The sequence below is a fragment of the Papio anubis genome, chromosome 14, assembly GCF_008728515.1.
Source record: "Papio anubis isolate 15944 chromosome 14, Panubis1.0, whole genome shotgun sequence".
NCBI lineage: Eukaryota > Metazoa > Chordata > Mammalia > Primates > Cercopithecidae > Papio > Papio anubis.
Window position 1 is genome coordinate 100,593,593 of NC_044989.1, and position 18,534 is coordinate 100,612,126.

The window sequence follows — 18,534 nt, forward strand, 5'->3', positions numbered from 1 at the left end:
GCTGGGATTATAGACACGTACCACCACGCCCAGCTAATTTTTGCATTTTTAGTAGAAACAGGGTTTTACCACAAGTTGGTGTCGAACTCCTGGCCTCAAGTGATTTGCCCACCTTGGCCTCGCAAGGTGCTGGGGTTACAGGTGTGAGCCGCCGTGCCTGGCCAAAAATGGACTTCAGAATAAACATGACTTAGTCAGGAATGGATTAATACAAGTTTTGGGGGTTTTTTCTTTTTTTTTAACATTTGTCACCTCTTCTGTGAAGTCCGTGGCTTTCCCTGAAGCCTTGGTCCTCTATAGTCATGAATCATGTTTTGCATGTGGTTTCTTTGTATGTCACTTTCCCTGGCCAACAAGTATCTGATGGTGCCTAACTTTGTATCCCCAGACTACCTGAAGGTCTGGTGTATATTAGCAGATGAACACATTTTTAAAAATAGATTTTAAAAGGATAGGAAACATGTAGTTAGCTGAAATGTTGCGTTAATCTTGAATTTGTGTTTTCCTTTTGTCTTTATGGTTATTTAAAGGACCAGGATTTATGCGACTAATTTAGAAACCAAATAACATGCTCTGATGATTGCTTGGGAAAGGGAGGGCTCTTTAAATACCCAGCTCTGCAGATGCTATTCAGTCTACAGTTGCCTGTCATAGGAAATAAGAATAGACTGGAACCTCCCTGAGGACAGGCCCTTCTGCTTGGCTGATATTTGTATTTCTAGTGCCTAGAATACTGTTCATCACATAGAGGGGTTTTCAGTAAATATCTGTTGAATAAGTGAGTGAACTGGCATTTACTGGTGACTAGAAAAGAACATTTATTCCAGATTTCAGTCATTTTGCTGTATAGCCTTCCAAGAAAGAGACTAAAGGGACAGAAAGGCACCATTGTGTGAGTGTCTGAAGTGTGCTGAGCTCCATGCCAGTGGCCCCTTCTCAGGTTTTCTCATTCAGTTCTCTCATCTGAGTCAGGGAAGCACCCCATCTCCATTTTACAGATGAGACAACTGAGGTTCAGAGATGTTAACTGAACTGTCCAAAGCCACCTTCCTATCAAATGGGAAAAGTGCACTAAAACTTCCATTGTATTTAGGGAGGGGAGAGGCAAGTAGGGTTGAGGTTTATAAAATCAGCTTTAAGCACGACCTGATTTACATTGTTCAAACCCATGGAAAACACCTAGCAGTTCGTCTCAGGGACGTGAGGGCAAATGACCACTCGCCACCTTTCAGTCCTTTAGCCACAACGTAGTTGTGTAGTTGTAACAATGTAGTTACATCACTGGCCACCTGTTTCTGCGAACGGCTTAACCATATCCTCACTCAAAGTGAGATGCACGCGCTGCAAGCAGGAATCCCAGACGCTGCGGGGCAGGGAGGAGCCCAGAGCAGGCAGCGAGCTTGCGCCTAACCTCCTTGGCTGGGGACTAGGGGCTGGCAGGCGGGGGGCGCTGGTCATAGACTTCCTGTGGTTCCATGGGGAAGGCAGGCAGAGTCATCGCCATTAGTAAAGTGGAGGAACAGAAGGGTCACTTTCCTTCTTTTATTTGTTATTTTTATACCTCACTTAAAACACACCTTGTCCAGGGAATTCATCTCTGCCGAATATAAACAACTTATATCCACATTGCCTCTCCAGCACCTCGGGCAGGATCTTCAACACCAGGGTATCCACGGCATGCCTCTGGCTTTCCCTGCGGGGCTTGGGGTATAAGACGTAGGCGTCATACAGCTTCCCGTCTGAAAAGGAAATGGACACGCTCGTGGAATTGTTGCTACCGAATTCTCTCATGTTAACAAACCGGAAGCCTGAGCGGCTACCATGGTGTCCTTTGGCCTGGGATCCATGACTTCCGAGTGCCCAGCTGGCTGACGGTGCCAGGGGCTGCCAAGCGACATCATCTCCTCTCACAAATGGACGCCTGAGGGAGGTGGTCTTATCCCCAACGCACAAGAGTGAAGCTGAGACTGGGTAGGCTGCATCACATCTGCAATCCCTAACCTTACCCCACGTCTTTTGATTCTAAGTCCACCACTCCCTGTGATGCGGCCAGAAATGAGAATTAAAGGCAGGGGACTCGTCCGGCGCAGTAGCGCATGGCTGTAATAAATGGGCTGAAGCAGGATAGCTTGAGGCCAGGAATTCAAGACTACCCTCGGCAATGTAACAAGACTCTCCAAAGAAAATAATTGTTAAAAAGTTAGCCAGGCATGATGGCTCATGCCTGAAATCTCAGCTACTCAGGACACTGAAATGCGAGTTTAGGAGTTCAAGGTTGTGGCCAGGCATGGTGGCTCATGCCTGTAATCCCAGCATTTTGGGAGGCCAAAGCGGGTGGATCACCTGAGGTCAGGAGTTCAAGACCCGCCTGGCCAACATGGTGAAACCCTGTCTCTACTAAAAATACAAAAAGTTAGCCAGACATGGTGGTGGACACCTGTAATCCCAGCTACTCAGGAGTCTGAGGCAGGAGAATTGCGTGAACCTGGGAGGCGGAGGTTGCAGTGAGCCGAGATCACACCACTGCACTCCAGCCTAGGGGACAAGAGCAAAACTCTGTCTCGGAAAAAAAAAAAAAAAAAAAAAAAAAGGAGTTCAAGGATGCAATGAGCTATGATCATGCCACTGCACTGCAGCTGGTGGACAGAATAAGACCATATCTCTAAAACAAACAAGAAAAGGATCTCTAAAATAAACAAACAAAAAAGCAGGAAACTACCCATTTACCCATGTTACCCTCAGCGTGTTCTGTGTGACGGAGCACTGCCCTAACTGCACCAGGCCAAACTGGATGACTCCCTCCTGATTCAGACCCACCAGTCTAAGAATTCCATCACTACAAGCCCACAGACTCACATCTGTGAAACGAGAGAACAAGCAATTACGCAGACTCTAGTAATCTGCAGTGCCGCTGAGAGAAGTCAAACACAATGGCGCATGTCATCGTCATCATCGTCATCAGTATTTATTGAGCGGCCTCAAAAGCAGCCTCTGCATTGGCCAGTGCAGAGATAAGCAAGACACAGACCTCACTGGGCAGACCATTCACATGCACAGAAATGAAACAACACAAGACACAACACGGCGACGAGAGCTAAACGAACAGAAAAGACAGCAAGAAACAAAAATCTCCATGGTCTGGAGTCCTTGGAAAAAAAAAAAAAATTCACAATGAACATGGGACAGCTCCTGGATTTTTAAATTTTTTTTGTTATTATTATTTTTAGATGGAGTCTCGCTCATATCTACCAGGCTGGAGTGCAGTGGCGCCATCTCGGCTCACTGCAACCTCCGCCTCCCAGGTTCAAGTGATTCTCCTGCCTCAGCCTCCTGAGTAGCTGGGATTATAGGCACCCGCCACCATGCCCGGCTAATTTTTGTACTTTTGATAGAGACGGGGTTTCACCATGTTGGCCAGGCTGGAGCTCCTGGATTTTAAAGGGTGGGAGAGTTTAGAGGAAAAAAAGGGAGGGTCTAAGAGTGGATGGTAAACAGGCTTGCAAGGGAGCAGCTTCAGAAGGGCATGGAAGGAGGAATCATTTCCTACTCAGGAATCATGTAAATCAATAAGGAACTTCAGCAGGGCCAGAGGGCTTGAGTGGAAGAAGAGGTAAGTGTGGGCGTCTCGTGGGAAAATGCGATTTCGAGCTTTGGGCTGTTGAGAAACTCAGACAACCTAGAAGGTAGTAGAGAGGAGTGGCGTCCTTCTCTATTCCCTTTTCATGGGAGCTTACTGGATGAGCAGACTTGCAGAAACAGGTGATTTTAAGATTAACAAGGGAAAGGAAAACCTTGTAGTCTTCTAGTTTTCGTCCAAATAATAGTAATGAAAACGTGCACAGATCTTGACAGTTTGCATATCACCATTTCTCATTCCATCAGTTCTCACACCAACCACTGCTGACCTTTGGGTCTCTGCTCACCATGCTCGACCATCTCTTACGGAGAATGGTAACACACACACGCGTGCATGCACACGCATGCACACCCGTGTGTGCACATATAGTCATACACATGCATGCACACACACATGTACACACTCCTTCTCTGCCTCCCACCCCATCATGAAAGGAAGCTGTATGAGAGTGGAGACTTTGTTGGCTCCCTGCCCTGCCCTGCCCTCAGCCTGTGGAGCAGGACTGGGTACAGAGGAGGCCTTCATCAGTGCTCACCGAATGTCCAAATGAAGCTTGATTTTACAGAGCCTCAAAGAGCTTCTATCTATGTTGGGGACAAAGCTGAGGTCAGATTCAGCTTTTTAAGGTGGGATCACAGGGCAGGTACAAAAGGGATAACTGATTTGTGTCTTGAATTGGCAAAAACCCAACAAAGCTGAAACTCCTTGTGGAATCTTGAAGGTCACTGATCGAGACCACCGCTCACATAAGTGGATACTTTTCTGTGTAAAATTTCATAGCACACATTTGACTTTCCAAAGCCAGAGGATTTTTTTTTTTTTCTGTAGATAAAAAATGGAAAAAGAAACACTTCATAGGGTTCTTATGTTTCTGAACTTTTGGAGAAGGAATTAAATTTTCCCATTTAAAAATGTGATCATATTTATCCTTTGGTTTCTGATGAAGGGCTGGCTGAGTTGATGCTCGGTTCACCACAGAATACAGTATTTCCTGGTCTGTTCTAAACTACAGCAGACATGCAGGCTTATTGCCACTTGTCCCAGACCCTGCCACTAGTATCTCGCTTCTCTCAATCTGTTTCTCTTTTTTTCCTACTGTTTCTGATAAAACAAAACAAAACAAAAACAAAAAAAAACAACAATGTGTGCTAAGTGTATTCTGTCTTTTGCCAATGTTCCCTGTTCCCTGTTTCTAAATGAGGTGTCTGAAGATATAGGTACTTGATGCTCTGCAACTTCAGGATCAGAAGACATTTGAGTAGCAAGAAAGTCTCACACCTTTTAAAAATTCAAAATGTACGAATGTGCCCAATTTTTTGGTCATCTTTTTTTTTCTTTCTGTCTAAGCTTTTGAGTAGAAATAGAACTTGCTGATGTTCTCAAAATGTAGTGAGTTTTCATCACTTTCAAATGACTAATTCATAATTTACTGACCAATATATTAAGAGCAAAAGATCAAGTTGTAGTCTTTTGCTTTTTGCATCAGGCCACTGGTTTTGAAGCGCCTTGCCAGGCAACAGCACCTCAACACTTCCTGGATGCGCTTCTCATGACCAACCGTGTGGGACGTGGTTCTTCTCTCCAATTATGAGTAAGGAAGCTGAGACCAGCAAGATGGCACGCTCTCTCCAAAGTCTCCCAGCTGGTGAGTGCGTAGCCTTGATGTAAACCCAGGTCCGCCGTTCCTTTTGCTGTGACTAAAATGAGAAACGGGAGCAGGAAATTTCACAAAACTTATCCCTGATTAGTCCTGTGCAGCTGTGTCAGTCTGAGTTTTCCAAAAGTAGCCCCAGCAATATTTCCAGTCCCACGTGTTCTTCCAGAACTTTGCCACACCTTCGCAAAGACGCAGAGTCTCTTTCCACTCCCTTAAAATCGTTACGTCCTTCTTGGCTCTTGGCAAAAAACATATAAAAGCTCATTCACATAAATTAATACTTATGAAATATTGCCTAAAGATTGTTCAATTCCCTACCTTCTCTTAATATGATATTGCTAAATTTTAGGCCAGATCAAACCACAACAGTGGAAAACTCAGATTCAATCTGGCCTCCATCCAAATGCTTTTACTGAACCGCAGGATGTTTGGTGGGTTTAGCTCCAATACGCATAGAAAACACTAGAAGAAAAGTCACACAAAACATGCTATGACATGGGAAAGTTGTTGCAGTCAAGCTTCCCTATACCACGCCCTTTTGAAATGAGGACTCTCTGTTGGAAAAAAAAAAAAAAAAAATCTGCCTTTGGAAATTAGTCTCAGAAAAAGCCATGTTCTCTCATGAAAATTGGAAAGGTTGTTGTGAACAGCACACAATGGATCTTGTCGCTGCCTTTACTTTGGCTTGAAAAGCAAATTCACCTTTAATAATTGTCAAAGGTATCATTAACTCTACCGCGACTGGTTTTCCTCATCTCCTTGGTTTCCCTTTGATCACTCCAACTGTTTGCCTTGTCTTCGTTTTAACCATTCTATCCTACATGCACATTCTCCAAAGACCTATCTGGAGAAAGGCGAGGTATTTTCAAATCTAAGAGATCTGTACACAGACCCTTCCGTCCTCGTACACACACGCAGCCCCGCCAGGAGAATTTTTAAAGCTCCAGTGGCTTGCTGGAGAAGATACAGAACTTGCTGACTTCAGCCAGGGCTGTCAATGGCTTCTCCTAAAACGGTGAGTCATGCACACCTAATTATTAATTAAGCGATACAGCTTAGCTAACCCAGTCAGGGTAAATGACTTATCCTACGAAGGACATTATTTCTCTCTTCCTCATTTTCATCCATTAATTGGCGTTTCCTGATTGAACTCAGAAAATATCCTCAAGGGGAACAAGGACATAAACAGGATCTGGGACTCATCTCAGAATGTCATCAGTAGCTTAAAGCCAACACACAGAGATACTACAGGCAGCTCTCGTAGATGGAACTGTAGAGAATTTCATGACAAAATGCACACATAGTTTTCTGAATTAAGCAAAATAAAAATAAAGATAAAAAAGGACCCCTGGCGGCCTGTGGGCCTCCATTGCCAAATCCTCTGCCCACTGGTGGAAAATCTGGGCTGCGTCCCAGTCTCGGCAGAGGGTAGGGCTGCCTAACTCTGCCATCTGCCCAGCCCCCGCTACTCGGTGTGAGTCACTGTTCCTGTTTTCTCTTCCTGCTAAACTCGACCTCACGAGCCGCTTCCCCACACACTCTACACAACACTCATAAGTCACAGCTGTAATCACGCTCCTGGGAGTCGCAATGACTCAGTGAGGGAGTCAGTGAGAGAGTCACTGAGAGAGAGAGAGAGAGAGAGAGAGACAGCGAGAGAGACACGCCACAGGGCCTGAGCTGCCAGGAAGAATACGTCAAGTGACGCAGGCTTCTGTGAGTCAAAAAGTAGAGAGCAGCTGAAGCACTCACATCTGTGTCAGAAAACAGTAAGTGGTGGGGGACTGAACTGTCGTCTTCTCAAAGATGCAAGCAGGAGAGCAGTCATGGGTGTGCTTAGACAGGGCAGCCTCTGCAGATGCCAGACCCAAAACCAGATGCCAGAGCCAAACCCCGCCATGCCCAGTCGGACTATCCACAGTGCTAGGAGTACTTCAGGTTGCACTGGACACTTAAGGTCCAGATGACTTGTGTCATTAAAAGGAGTTTATTGCTTTCTCCATTGCTCGGGGTTGCTAATTTTGAATGCTGAAATTTAATTTGGAAAAAATCTAAGTTAGGACACCTATGTTTTATCAGACATGTGGACAACTGCACTGTGTATTTTGTGTGCAGAGCAGGTGCTTGATGGCAGTGACCTCTTCTATGTTTTAGCTGCCCATACAACATTCTCGGACACCCAGTTTCCCTCCCTTTCCTGCTCTTGTCACTCAGGCCTCTGGACTTCAAAGGTATAAATTCGTGCATCTCCACACAGGTCAGCTGCACCGGCTTCTTTGGGCTTATATTAATTTTTTCATCTAATTAGGGGACACTGGAGCAGATTTATTACTTTTTCAAGGACTTAATAGATTGTATCTGTTCTGGGACAAAACAAAAAAAAAGTAGCGTAAAGAGTCACAAGCACTACAGTGGGAAATGCCAGGCTCTGAGAGAGTCAGGATCACACTGAGGCGTTTCTGTACCAAACAGCACTGGCAGGACATAGGCCCACAGACCAAAACCCACAGCCGTGGTGTTGGGGATTTATCTTGACCTCCAGACAAGCAACAGAGGCCGCCCTGTGCCCCAGGCCCCTGCTGAATGCTTCCGTGTGCTTCAGCTCAGCTATCCCCACTGTCAAAAAGCAGGATGTAATCACTTTCCCTTTCTTTGTTTCTTTCTTTTTTCTTCCTCCTTCTTATTTCCCTCCCTCCCTCCTCCTCTCTCTCTCTCCCCTGCTTTCTTTAGTTTCTTTTCTATGAACCTCCCTTCTTCCTTCCGTTTTCCCTCCCTCCCTCTCTCTCTCCTTTCCTTCCTCCTTCTCTCTCTTTCCTCCCTCCCTCCCTGTCTCCTTCCTTCCTTCCTCCATTCCTTTCTATAGCTGAGAAATAGAAGAAAGTTGAAAATCCAAGTTTACATAGGGAGTAAGTGGAGAAGTTACATTCAAACTTGGTTCGATCTCTCTCCGTATCTGAGAGTTGAAGACTTAAATCCCTTCAGGCACCAAGTACGGGGCCTAGAGAGAGCTCCAACTGCAGGCAGCTCATCCCTCTCCATGACACCTATTCTGCAACGTGTGCTCACCCACTCTGCTGAGTACACGTCATGGATTGAGAGCACTTTGCCCTTGGAGAAACTTTCCTGCAGCAGGCAGAGGATGGACGTGGAAACCTTTGTAGCATGGTTGCAGCGGGACTCAGAAGATGGTCTCCTCCCGCAGCTTAGCAAATATTTCCTCAATCACTACAAGCCTGCAAACCTTATCTGACCGAATGATGCTGGTGATTAGGGACAAATCATTTCTCTAAAGCATAGGCAGTTCCAAGGAGATTCCTTCACCAGAAATTTGCCAGCAACACAGTAAAATATGACAAAGTATATTTGAAATCGTTGTATACGTATAAGAGGATGCCAATTTTGAGGCATTTTTCAGGGATTACACACACTTACCTTCTAGGGTCTCTGTAGATTGGAAGGTACTTCGATACCAAAGAACAATGTCGATCTTAAAAATGTTGTATATGTACACAACAGACACAGCCACAGCCAAAAAGGCGATAAGCCCTCCTATCAAGTAAGCTCGAAAATCTGGTGCTACAAATGACAGCAAAAAAATAAAATAATTATAATTATAATAATGATACAAAGAGTCCATTATATACTTTACTAATACAGATTACACTATGAATGCCAAATGGAAAGGTTCTGGACGTCAGTGAGGGCACTGTTTAAACATTTCTTTAAAGTCAAAAGAGTGGTGTGGGAGCAGAATAATCTGATCTGGACCATGATTGTTAGGAAACAACTCAGCTCCTGGGAACCTATGAGAGTAAAAGTCTGCAGAGCCCTAGTTTCCAGTGGTAGACGCAGGATGGACCCAACTGCACGAAGACTGCTTTCAAAACACCCATGTCCAGGTTCTGCTGAGACTGTCCAGAGGTGGCGCCTGAGTATGTTCATGGGGCACCTTCTCCAGCTGGTTCTGCTGCCCGTTCTTGATTACAATCCTATTGTAACTGCTTTCCCAGCCATTCAAAGTTGAACAGCTGGACGGACACCCATCATCCTCAAAGAGACAACAGTTGTCCCCTCTGGAACCTGCGTGGCTGGCTCCACAAGACAGGCCAAGAGCCAAACCTCTACCTCATCCTCTCTGTGCCATCGATTTCCAGGCTGGGTGCCTGTGCGAGAGACACAGTCTCAGAAAGAATGTTTACACCCTACCCTGCTTCATGCGTCCATTGCAGAGCAATTATGAGCCTAAGTGGTGGGCAGGAGATGGCCAAGGAGCAGAACCAGCTCCTCTGGAACCTCAAGTCCCCGAAAACATGCTCCTACACATCCAAGAAAAGCAACAGCATGACTTCTGTCTCACCGCAGCCCAAACCCATACCACCAAAGAAGACCCTCTGGGAAGGAAAGAATTAGAAAAGGGGAAGAGGGAGACAGGAAGAAAAGTCCTCCCCATTCTTAAAACCCACCTCACACACCACTTCCTTCTTCAGCCCCTTCCTCATCCTCCAGTCCTCACCGGATGGTGGGGTGGGCAGAGGAGGGGAGGAAGAGGGAGGTTCTTTTTTACTGAGCCCCTAGAGCACTTTAATTTTTAAAAAAGTTTATAGGTACATAATAGTTGCACATATTTATAGGGTATGTGTAATATTTTGACACAAGCATACAATGTGTAATGACCAAATCAGGGTAATTGGGATAACCATCTCCTCAAACATTCATCATTTCTTTGTGCTGGGAATATTCCAAATCCATTCCTCTAGTTATACTGAATTATACAATAAATTCTTGTTATCTATAGTCATTTTGTTGTGCTACCAAACACTAGATCTCATTCCTACTATCAAAATGTATTTTTTTTTTTACCCATTCACCAACCTCTCTTTATTCCCCCTTCACCACTACTCTTCCCAGCCTCTGGTAACCGCCATTCTTCTCTCTACCTTCATGAGATTAATTTTTTTAGTTCTCACATATTAGTAAAAATATGCAATATGTGTCTTTCTGTGCCTGGTTTATTTTACTTAACATAATGGCCTCCAGTTCCATCCACTTTGCTGTAAATAACAGAATTTCATTCTCTTTTATGGCTGAATAATATTCCATTGTGCATCTGTGACAGAATTTCTTTATCCATTCATCCATTGATGGACACTTAGGTTGATTCTACATCTTGGCTATTGTAAACAGTGCTGCAATAAACACGGGAGTGCACATATCTCTTTAACATGTTAATGCCCTTTCTTTGGGGTATATAACCAGCAGTGGGATTGCTGGATCATATGGTAGTTGTATTGTTAGTTTTTTGAGGAACCACTATGTTTTCCACAGTGACTATAAAATACACATTAAAGAGCTTATTGCCACCTGCCTTAGGCCACACCATGTCGTAAACATCTTGAGGCCCAAGATTTCCCATTTACTATTGCACATCTTTAAATACATGGCACAATAACTAAGAACAAATTTGTGCCAAAACAAAATGAATTCATTAAGTCCCAGTGCAGCCAGAATAGACGCACGGCACTACACACCGGTGCCCGAGCTAATCCTGGACACTTGCGAGAACCTCTCACTTCAATCATGAGACAGATCCTTCCTGCTTCCCCATCTTCTACCCCTCTTTGCCCTTTCCCAGCTCTCATTAGAATTCCTTCTAGGGGCAATATTGCCACCTCTCTCTTTGGGATGACTTGTGTCTGGGAATATTTAGTGTCTGTTTCAGAGATCTTGGTGTTGTTAACTGTCCTAATAAGAAGACCGTGCCCACAGTACTAATGAGGCTCAGAAAGCCTCTGGCACATAGACAGGAGTGATGCTCTAAAATTCTCGGGCTTTTCACTCACTGCCTTCAGGAGTATTGATGCCCTCTGCTCTATAAACGAGCTAAAAGAGAATGAAATTGGAAACAGGTCATTAATGAATACATTCAGAAGGACTCGGGGCTTCGAAATAGAAATAAATGGGGAGTCCACTCTTGATGTACTAGATGTCATGGTAAAGGTTAATGGTGGTATTCACCATCTGAGTCATTTGACTACTACCAGCCTTCTACTGAGATGGTGGGTGAGCATAAGTAACAAGCGAATTCACGGAAGAGCACACTCAATTTAAACAACTTTCTAGAGACCCTGCTTCAGAAAAACCAGATAAGATTCAAATCCGGAGGTGTCTTCAACAAACACAAGGAAGTCAAATGGAGAAGCTATAACCTTAGCTCTGTCCCCAAGTAAACCAACAAGAGGTTTACATTTAAGAGGGTGAAGTTCCAGGAACTCAGGACAAACAAAACTAAGTCAATAGAACCAAAATACTCTACATTTGAGATAAAATGAGCATTGCCAGGAACTAAGGGATTTAAGAAGCAAGAGCTTAAAACAAAGGAGGTAAAGGACTCCATCCCTCCACAAGCTTGACAAGTGTTAACTGGTTACAGCATTAGCTCCTCTGAGCTTGGACTTGGCCTCAGAATCCTTCAGAACACAGTGCTTTCAAATAGTCCAACAAGTCAGTATTGGCGTGGAAATCACTATTGGCCAACTTCAGTCTATATTATCCAATAAAGAACTCAAACTTCTAGGTTGGGACAGATTTAAGTTGTAACCACTTCAGGTGTCGTGGACTCTCCAAGACTTCTTACAACAGCTTCACCTCTGTTCTCCGGGGTGGACCCTGAGTCTCTCTCTCTCTGACCTAAGCCAGGCTGCATCTCTGCTGTAAGCTAATGGAGAGTCAGAGGGAGGAAACGCCAGCAGGCTCCGCTTCAGTGAAAACAGGTTTTCAACCTGTCCTCACTGACCTACCACACATTTCTGCACTTGTCTCAAAGTCACCTCCTTCATCACAATATGAGCTCACAAAAGACCCACCTTTGTCTGTGATCTGGCTCTCTGTTCTGTGGGGTAGATGAAGGTGACAACTGGGAAATGAGTGGGAACAAGTAGATCAGGGAGGCCCTGAATGCCAAGCCAGGAGTTTCCATTTCATCGCCTGGCAGTAAATATCAGTGAATCACATTGTAAAAAAGTGTGGCATTCTATGGAAATGTTAACGACAGACTCTCACCTGGCAAAGCTGCTCTTCATCATATATCCTGGAGGGATGCCTCTACATGGGTACACAGACACACAAACAGGAATTTCCATAGCAGTATCATTTGTTAATAGCTCCAAACTCAAAACAATGCCAACCACATACTTATAGCCCAGTGGATAAATTGTGACCTCGTTATTCAATGGACTAGGATATGGCAATGTCAATTAATGAACTATGCTACATGCTATATCAGCGATACGCTGATAAGCCCCCCACACCTAAGAAAATAAAACATACTATATAACTCTCTTAATATAAAACTCAAAACTAGGCAAAAATAAATTGTATTATTAGGACTGTCAGCATAGATAGAAAATCAAAGAAATGACTTTCCTAAAAGTTGGGAGGATGATTATCAAGAGGGAAGGATCAAGAAGAACATCCAGGGGTTTTTCAGGCAATGCATTTTTCTTAATCCAGGTGGTAGTTTCATGAGTATTTGCTATACTTGTTATGTGATGCAGATATTCTGTGTTCCTTTACCATATATGTGCATGTGTTATAGCATGTATAATATATACGTTATATTCCACAATAAAAAAGTATAAAAGAAAATGCCAGCTGATTCTTACAACAGCCGTGGAAGGAAGTCGCTATCCTCCTCATTTCCCAGATGAGGAGATGCGGGCACAGAGAGGTTGAGTGACAGTGCTGTCCTCACAGAGCTCCCAAGTGAACAAGATAGGATCTGAGCCTGAAAACCTGACCTTTAAGTCCAGGGCAGGACTCACCCTACCATCCAGCTTGTTAGTGGGAATGGGCAGGAGGGTAAGAATCCACAGAACTTGGCAAGTCATTGGGTGCTGGCATGAGGGAGGCTAAGGGAAAACATCAAAATGACCCCAGATTTTGAGCCTGAACAACGTGGAAGATACAGGGGTTCCATTTATAAACGTAAGAAAAACAGAACCAGGAGGTTGGAGAGTTTAAAGATGCTTTCTGACATCAGCCAGTTTAAACATGCTTTCTGACATCAGCCAGTGTATCTGCAGTCCCTTATGCAGTTGGAAATGCAGAGCTGTCACGGGGGAAAACAGTATACAGCTGGATATATGGAACATGTTTGCACCTGCCCAGGAATGACAGTTGATGCCATAAAGGGGAAAAAGATTTCAGGGATGAGGACACAGAAAGAAGAGCAGCACAGATGATGAACCTCATCGAGGTACCAGAGAGAGAGAGATGGCAAATGTAAGACTGACTGGGGGAAAGTGATGGAAAAGGATGTTTTATGACAAGGAAAAGTCAGTAAGAAGAGAAAAAATAGGCAGTGGTGACAGATGAGCCCAAGGGTCCTTCCACATGACGCAACGCAAGAAGGACTCCCCATGCCATGAGGGTGAGGAGAGGGTGCTGTGTTCATTCAGTTAAGGCAGCTGAGGCCAGAACGACACTGGCCTTCAGGACACAGAAGTGAGGCAGAGAACGTGCGCACCCAGAGCTGCAAGCTGCTGTGCACAGATCTCTATTCATCACAATTCTAAGAGAGGTCACGGGCACTTAGGAGGCCAGGATCTTGGCAGGGGCAAAGGCACAATTGCCAACTCCATACAGCAAACACTGTGTTTTCTGTTAGGTGTTTTTTGTTAGGTGGGGCTTCAGTGTGATGTATGCAAGCATAGGTTTAACTGATCATTGAAGGACACCAGCAAATTCAAGTCCTCTTTCTTGCATGTAGCTAGCCACAAACACACAAACGCATGCGCGTGCACACACACACACACACACACATACACTAATGATATTAATAGAATCAAGAAGAACCACTGTCTTGATAAACCACACAGAATTTTGCAAGGTATTTCATACACTTCTGATATGTTACGAATTTAAAGTTGTTCTCAAGATTCTGGCTTCACCCTCCACTATCTGTACACTGGCTTTAAAACTTCCAGTGGATAATCAATTAGTTCTGTACGGTGCTCAGAGGGCAATTTGTATACGCACATTGAGTTGGAAGCCCTCCTGCTTAAATACCAGAATTCAGCCTCTACAGATAATTTTACAAAGTTACATAGTAAAAATATACATAGGCATTTTGGCTTTATATCAAATTATAAACATTTGGCAATCACACTTAATAAAGAAAGGCTTTTGTTTTCTTTCTGTTTTGATGTATAAATCTTGATGTATTGAAAATACGGCACTTTCAAAATATACTGCAATAAAATCACAGCCTCATTCCAACAACATTATGAGCAGTTGCATGAACTTTTCCCTAGATTTCATACTGAGTTTGTCCCTTTAATACCATCCTCATGCCTCACTCTGAGCATTTAGAGTCACTCCTCCTTCAGATGTGTTTCCTGGTCATCGTTTTGAACACTCTGAACAGTGTGTAACCCACTGGAGTATTACCTGGGAGCTGTAACATAATGTATGCTGCGGACACTCCAGCGTGGCACATGAAAGGAAGGCCATAATCTTCCATTTTCACTTCCAAGAAGGTGATGTTTACTGTGTACAAATTATGCTCCCGAAAAGAGGCATGGGTTCTACAAAAGAAAAGAGCCAGTCATTAATACATGAGTCGTATTTACCTAACATATTTTATAGTCTGTTTTCTGGAGATTAAGTGTTTTCTTGGAGAACACTTTGGACCATCATGTTATCCTAAGAATACTTTGCTGACTGGCCCAGTGAGGTATGTAGATTGTGTATTTCCAAATTTGCATTTTCTTCTGCATGGTGACAAGGAAGTATGGTTCTGTAAGCTACAGACACCATTCTCAGCCCCAAAGGCCCTTCCCCTATTCCTTTCCACGTATCCTAACTTGTCCACCCTGCAAGGCCCAACGCAAGCTCTCCTGCCCTCTGACTTCATTAGTTTTATTTACACCACTCCATTTATACCACCATAACTTGAGTTTATACCCATTTAATTAGCTAATGATTATGCACTGTCTTCCCTCAGAGTCCTTGTTGGTGCTTGTTTAGTATAGTAAAGAACTGTACTACTATTTCTTCCTTCTACTGTTGCAGTATACACATTTGTGTCACTTCCAGTGTTTCCCTAGTATGCCCAGGGCGTTAAGCTTTGAAGGCCTATGGATCATGATATAACTGAATGGAGATGGTACTAATTTTAAGTAGTAGCTGAGAGAAATGGATCTTACTGCTCTCAGGGATACTTGGTATTTTACCATATCTCCCTAACTATGTGGTAGGTGGGATTGATAATATGAATCACTGAGAGGCAAAAACAAGAAGAGAAGGCAATAGTGACACCAGATTCACTTAGATGGAGAAATCCTTGCTAGCTTTTACAGAAGTCAAAAAAGCAAAATACCTACTCCACCCCTTCTCTGATTCGTTTGGATTCATTATAGTAATCATCCACCAAAGTGTTATTGACTCTCCAGCATCGTAGATTTGTATTATCCTTCGTGTCTGTTATATTACAGTCCACTATCAGGGTGGTACCTAAAAAATCAATATTACCAATATTCAATGAAAATTCTACAAACTTTCAAATTTGTTAACACCTGGATAGCGAGTGCATCTTACTCTCAAGCCTCAAATACCTTCTGATTACCAGAAATACCCCTATAGGCTAATGTTAATCTATTTCTTTCCCTGGAGAGAGACCATGAGGGGCAAGTGGCCTTCCAGGACATCCATTGTAAAGGGATACATATACATTACCAAATATCATCAGGTACACAATGTTATTTCTACTCCTGGTAACACTAGCAAAGAACTTGACAGTTCACAAAGTATTTTATGCATTTTCTCCTTCATTCTTTGTATCTTCAAAACAATCTTACAAGGCAGGAAAAGGGGAGGTGCGATTACCCTCATGTTAAGGATGCAAAAACTGAAGTTCAGACAGATGGAGTGACTTGCCCAAATTAATTAGAGGAAGAAATGAGAAATGAACTCCAGATTTCTAATATCAAATCCAGTGATATTTCTACTTCAACAAATGTAACCCCCACCCTTTCCGTCTCTTTCCCTTATCTTGCCTCTACACACATTCACAAATTTCATCAATTTATAGTCTCAGTGGATTTTGTCCCGTGAGCCTAGTAAATTCTAACATTCAAGGAGTGTTCTTTATTCTAAACGATATTTTTAAAAAATATATGTGTGTGAACTATAACACACATATACCAGAGTATAGAATAGAAATGCAAAGTTAATGAATTATCATAAAGCAAATATCTATAACACTTTCACCTCATCAAGAAAACAGGATATTGTCCAAATCCCAGAAGCAATGTCTTTTGTCCATTTTTTAATCAAATTATTTGTTGTTCTGTTTTTTGGGTTTTTCTGTTTGTTTGTTGTTCAGCTGTTTTAGTTCCTTATATATTCTGGATATTAGCCCCTTGTCAGATGTATAGTTTACAAATATTTTCTCCCATTCTGTAGACTGTGTTTTCACTCTGTTGATTGTTTGTTTTATTGTGCAGAAGCTTTTTGATTTGATGTAATCCCATTTGTCTATTTTTACTCTCGTTGTCTATGCTTTTGAGGTCTTATCCAAAACATCCCTGTCCAGTCCAATGTCATGAGCACTTCCTTTATGTTTTCTTCTGGTAGTTTCATAGTTTCAGGTCTTATATTTAAGTTTTTAATCCATTTCAAGTTGAGTTTTGAATATGTTAAAAGATAGGTGTCTAGTTTCATTCTTCTACATGTGGATATCCAATTTTCCTATCACCACTTATTGAAGAGACTCTTACTTGTTCAATGTGTGTTCCTGGCACTTTTGTCAACTATCAGTTGTCTGTTGATTTGTGGATTTATTTCTGGACTCTCTATTCTGTTCCATTGATCTATGTGTCTGTTTTCACACTAATATCATGCTGTTTTGATTACTATAGCTTTTTAGTATATTTTGAGGTCAGATAGTGTGATACCTCCAGCTTTGTCTTTGGTTTGGGGCCTTTTGGTCTTTTCCTCAAGATTGCTTTGGCTATTCAGGGTGCTTTGTGGTCCCATATGAATTTTAGGACTATTCCTTCTCTTTCTGTCAAAATAACGTCATTGGTATTTTAATAGGGATTGCACTGAATCTGTAAGTTGCATTCAGTAGGATGGACATTTGAACCATATTAATTCTTCCAATTCATAAGCAAAGGATGATATATTCAGTGCTGAACGAAAATAAAAACTGCTGTCCAAGAATTCTATACCCAGCAAAGCTATCCTTCAGAAATGTAAGAAAAATAAAGTCCCTTCCAGACAAGCAAAATCTAAGGGAATTCATTGCTACTAGATCAGCCTTACAAGAAATCCCTAAGGAAACACTGCAACTGAAAGTGAAAGGGTGATAATTACCATCATAAAAACATGTGAAAACTAACTAGTAGAGGTAAATTCAAAATTGAATTCAGAATATCTCAATTCTGTAATGGTGCTATGTAAATCTTTCAAGCCTCTAGTAATAAGTTTAAAGGTCAAAATGCTCAAAAATAACTACAGACACAATTGGTTATTAAAGAACACACAACTTATAATGATGTGAATTAAGGCAACAAAAGTATAAACTGTTAGGAGGAGGATAAAAGTCGAGTATTTTTATGTGACCAAAGTTAAATTGTAATCAGCTTAAAATAGTCTATTATAACTATAAAAGTCTTTATGTTAGCCTTGTGGTAGCCACAATGATAGAAATTGCAGCAGATACATAAATAAAAAGAGAAAGGAATCAAAACTTAGGACTACAGAAAACCACCAAACCACAAAAGTAAACAAGAGAGGAAGAAAGAAACAAAGGATCTGGAAAACAACCAGAATACAATTAACAAAATGTCAGGAGTCATGTTCTTACTGATCAATAATAACCTTGAATGTAAATGGATTAAATTCTCTAATTCAAAGACATATAGTGGCAAACTGGATTAAAAGGAAAAAACAAGAACCTACTATGTACTGCCTAAAAGAGACTCACTTTACTCACAGACTCACAGTAGGTCCAGTAAGGATACATATAGACAGAAAGTGAAGAGATGAAAAAAGATATTCTATGCAAATGAAAAACAAAAGCAAGCAGGAATAGCTGCACTTACATCAGAAAAAATAGACTTTAAGTTAAAAATTATAAGAAGAGACAAAGAAGGTCATTATATAATGATCACTAGATTGTTGAATTCCGTTGTTGAATTCTCAATTGCATTTATTTCATTCATTGAATTCTTAAACT

General features: G+C 42.4%; 1 protein-coding gene across 5 annotated transcripts in view; it reads right to left on the reverse strand.

Annotated features, from left to right (window-relative positions):
* The window catches only part of IL1RL2 (interleukin 1 receptor like 2), a 52,189-nt gene that overhangs the window by 5,267 nt on the left and 28,388 nt on the right, over positions 1-18,534 (reverse strand). For all 5 annotated transcript variants that reach the window (XM_031655416.1, XM_021925133.2, XM_031655417.1 and 2 more), the window contains 4 exons: positions 15,677-15,806; positions 14,742-14,878; positions 8,727-8,870; positions 1,578-1,739 (listed from right to left, as the gene is read on the reverse strand). In XM_031655416.1, coding sequence (XP_031511276.1) covers positions 1,578-1,739; positions 8,727-8,870; positions 14,742-14,878; positions 15,677-15,806 — 573 coding nt within the window. The remainder of the gene's footprint in view (positions 1-1,577; positions 1,740-8,726; positions 8,871-14,741; positions 14,879-15,676; positions 15,807-18,534) is intronic.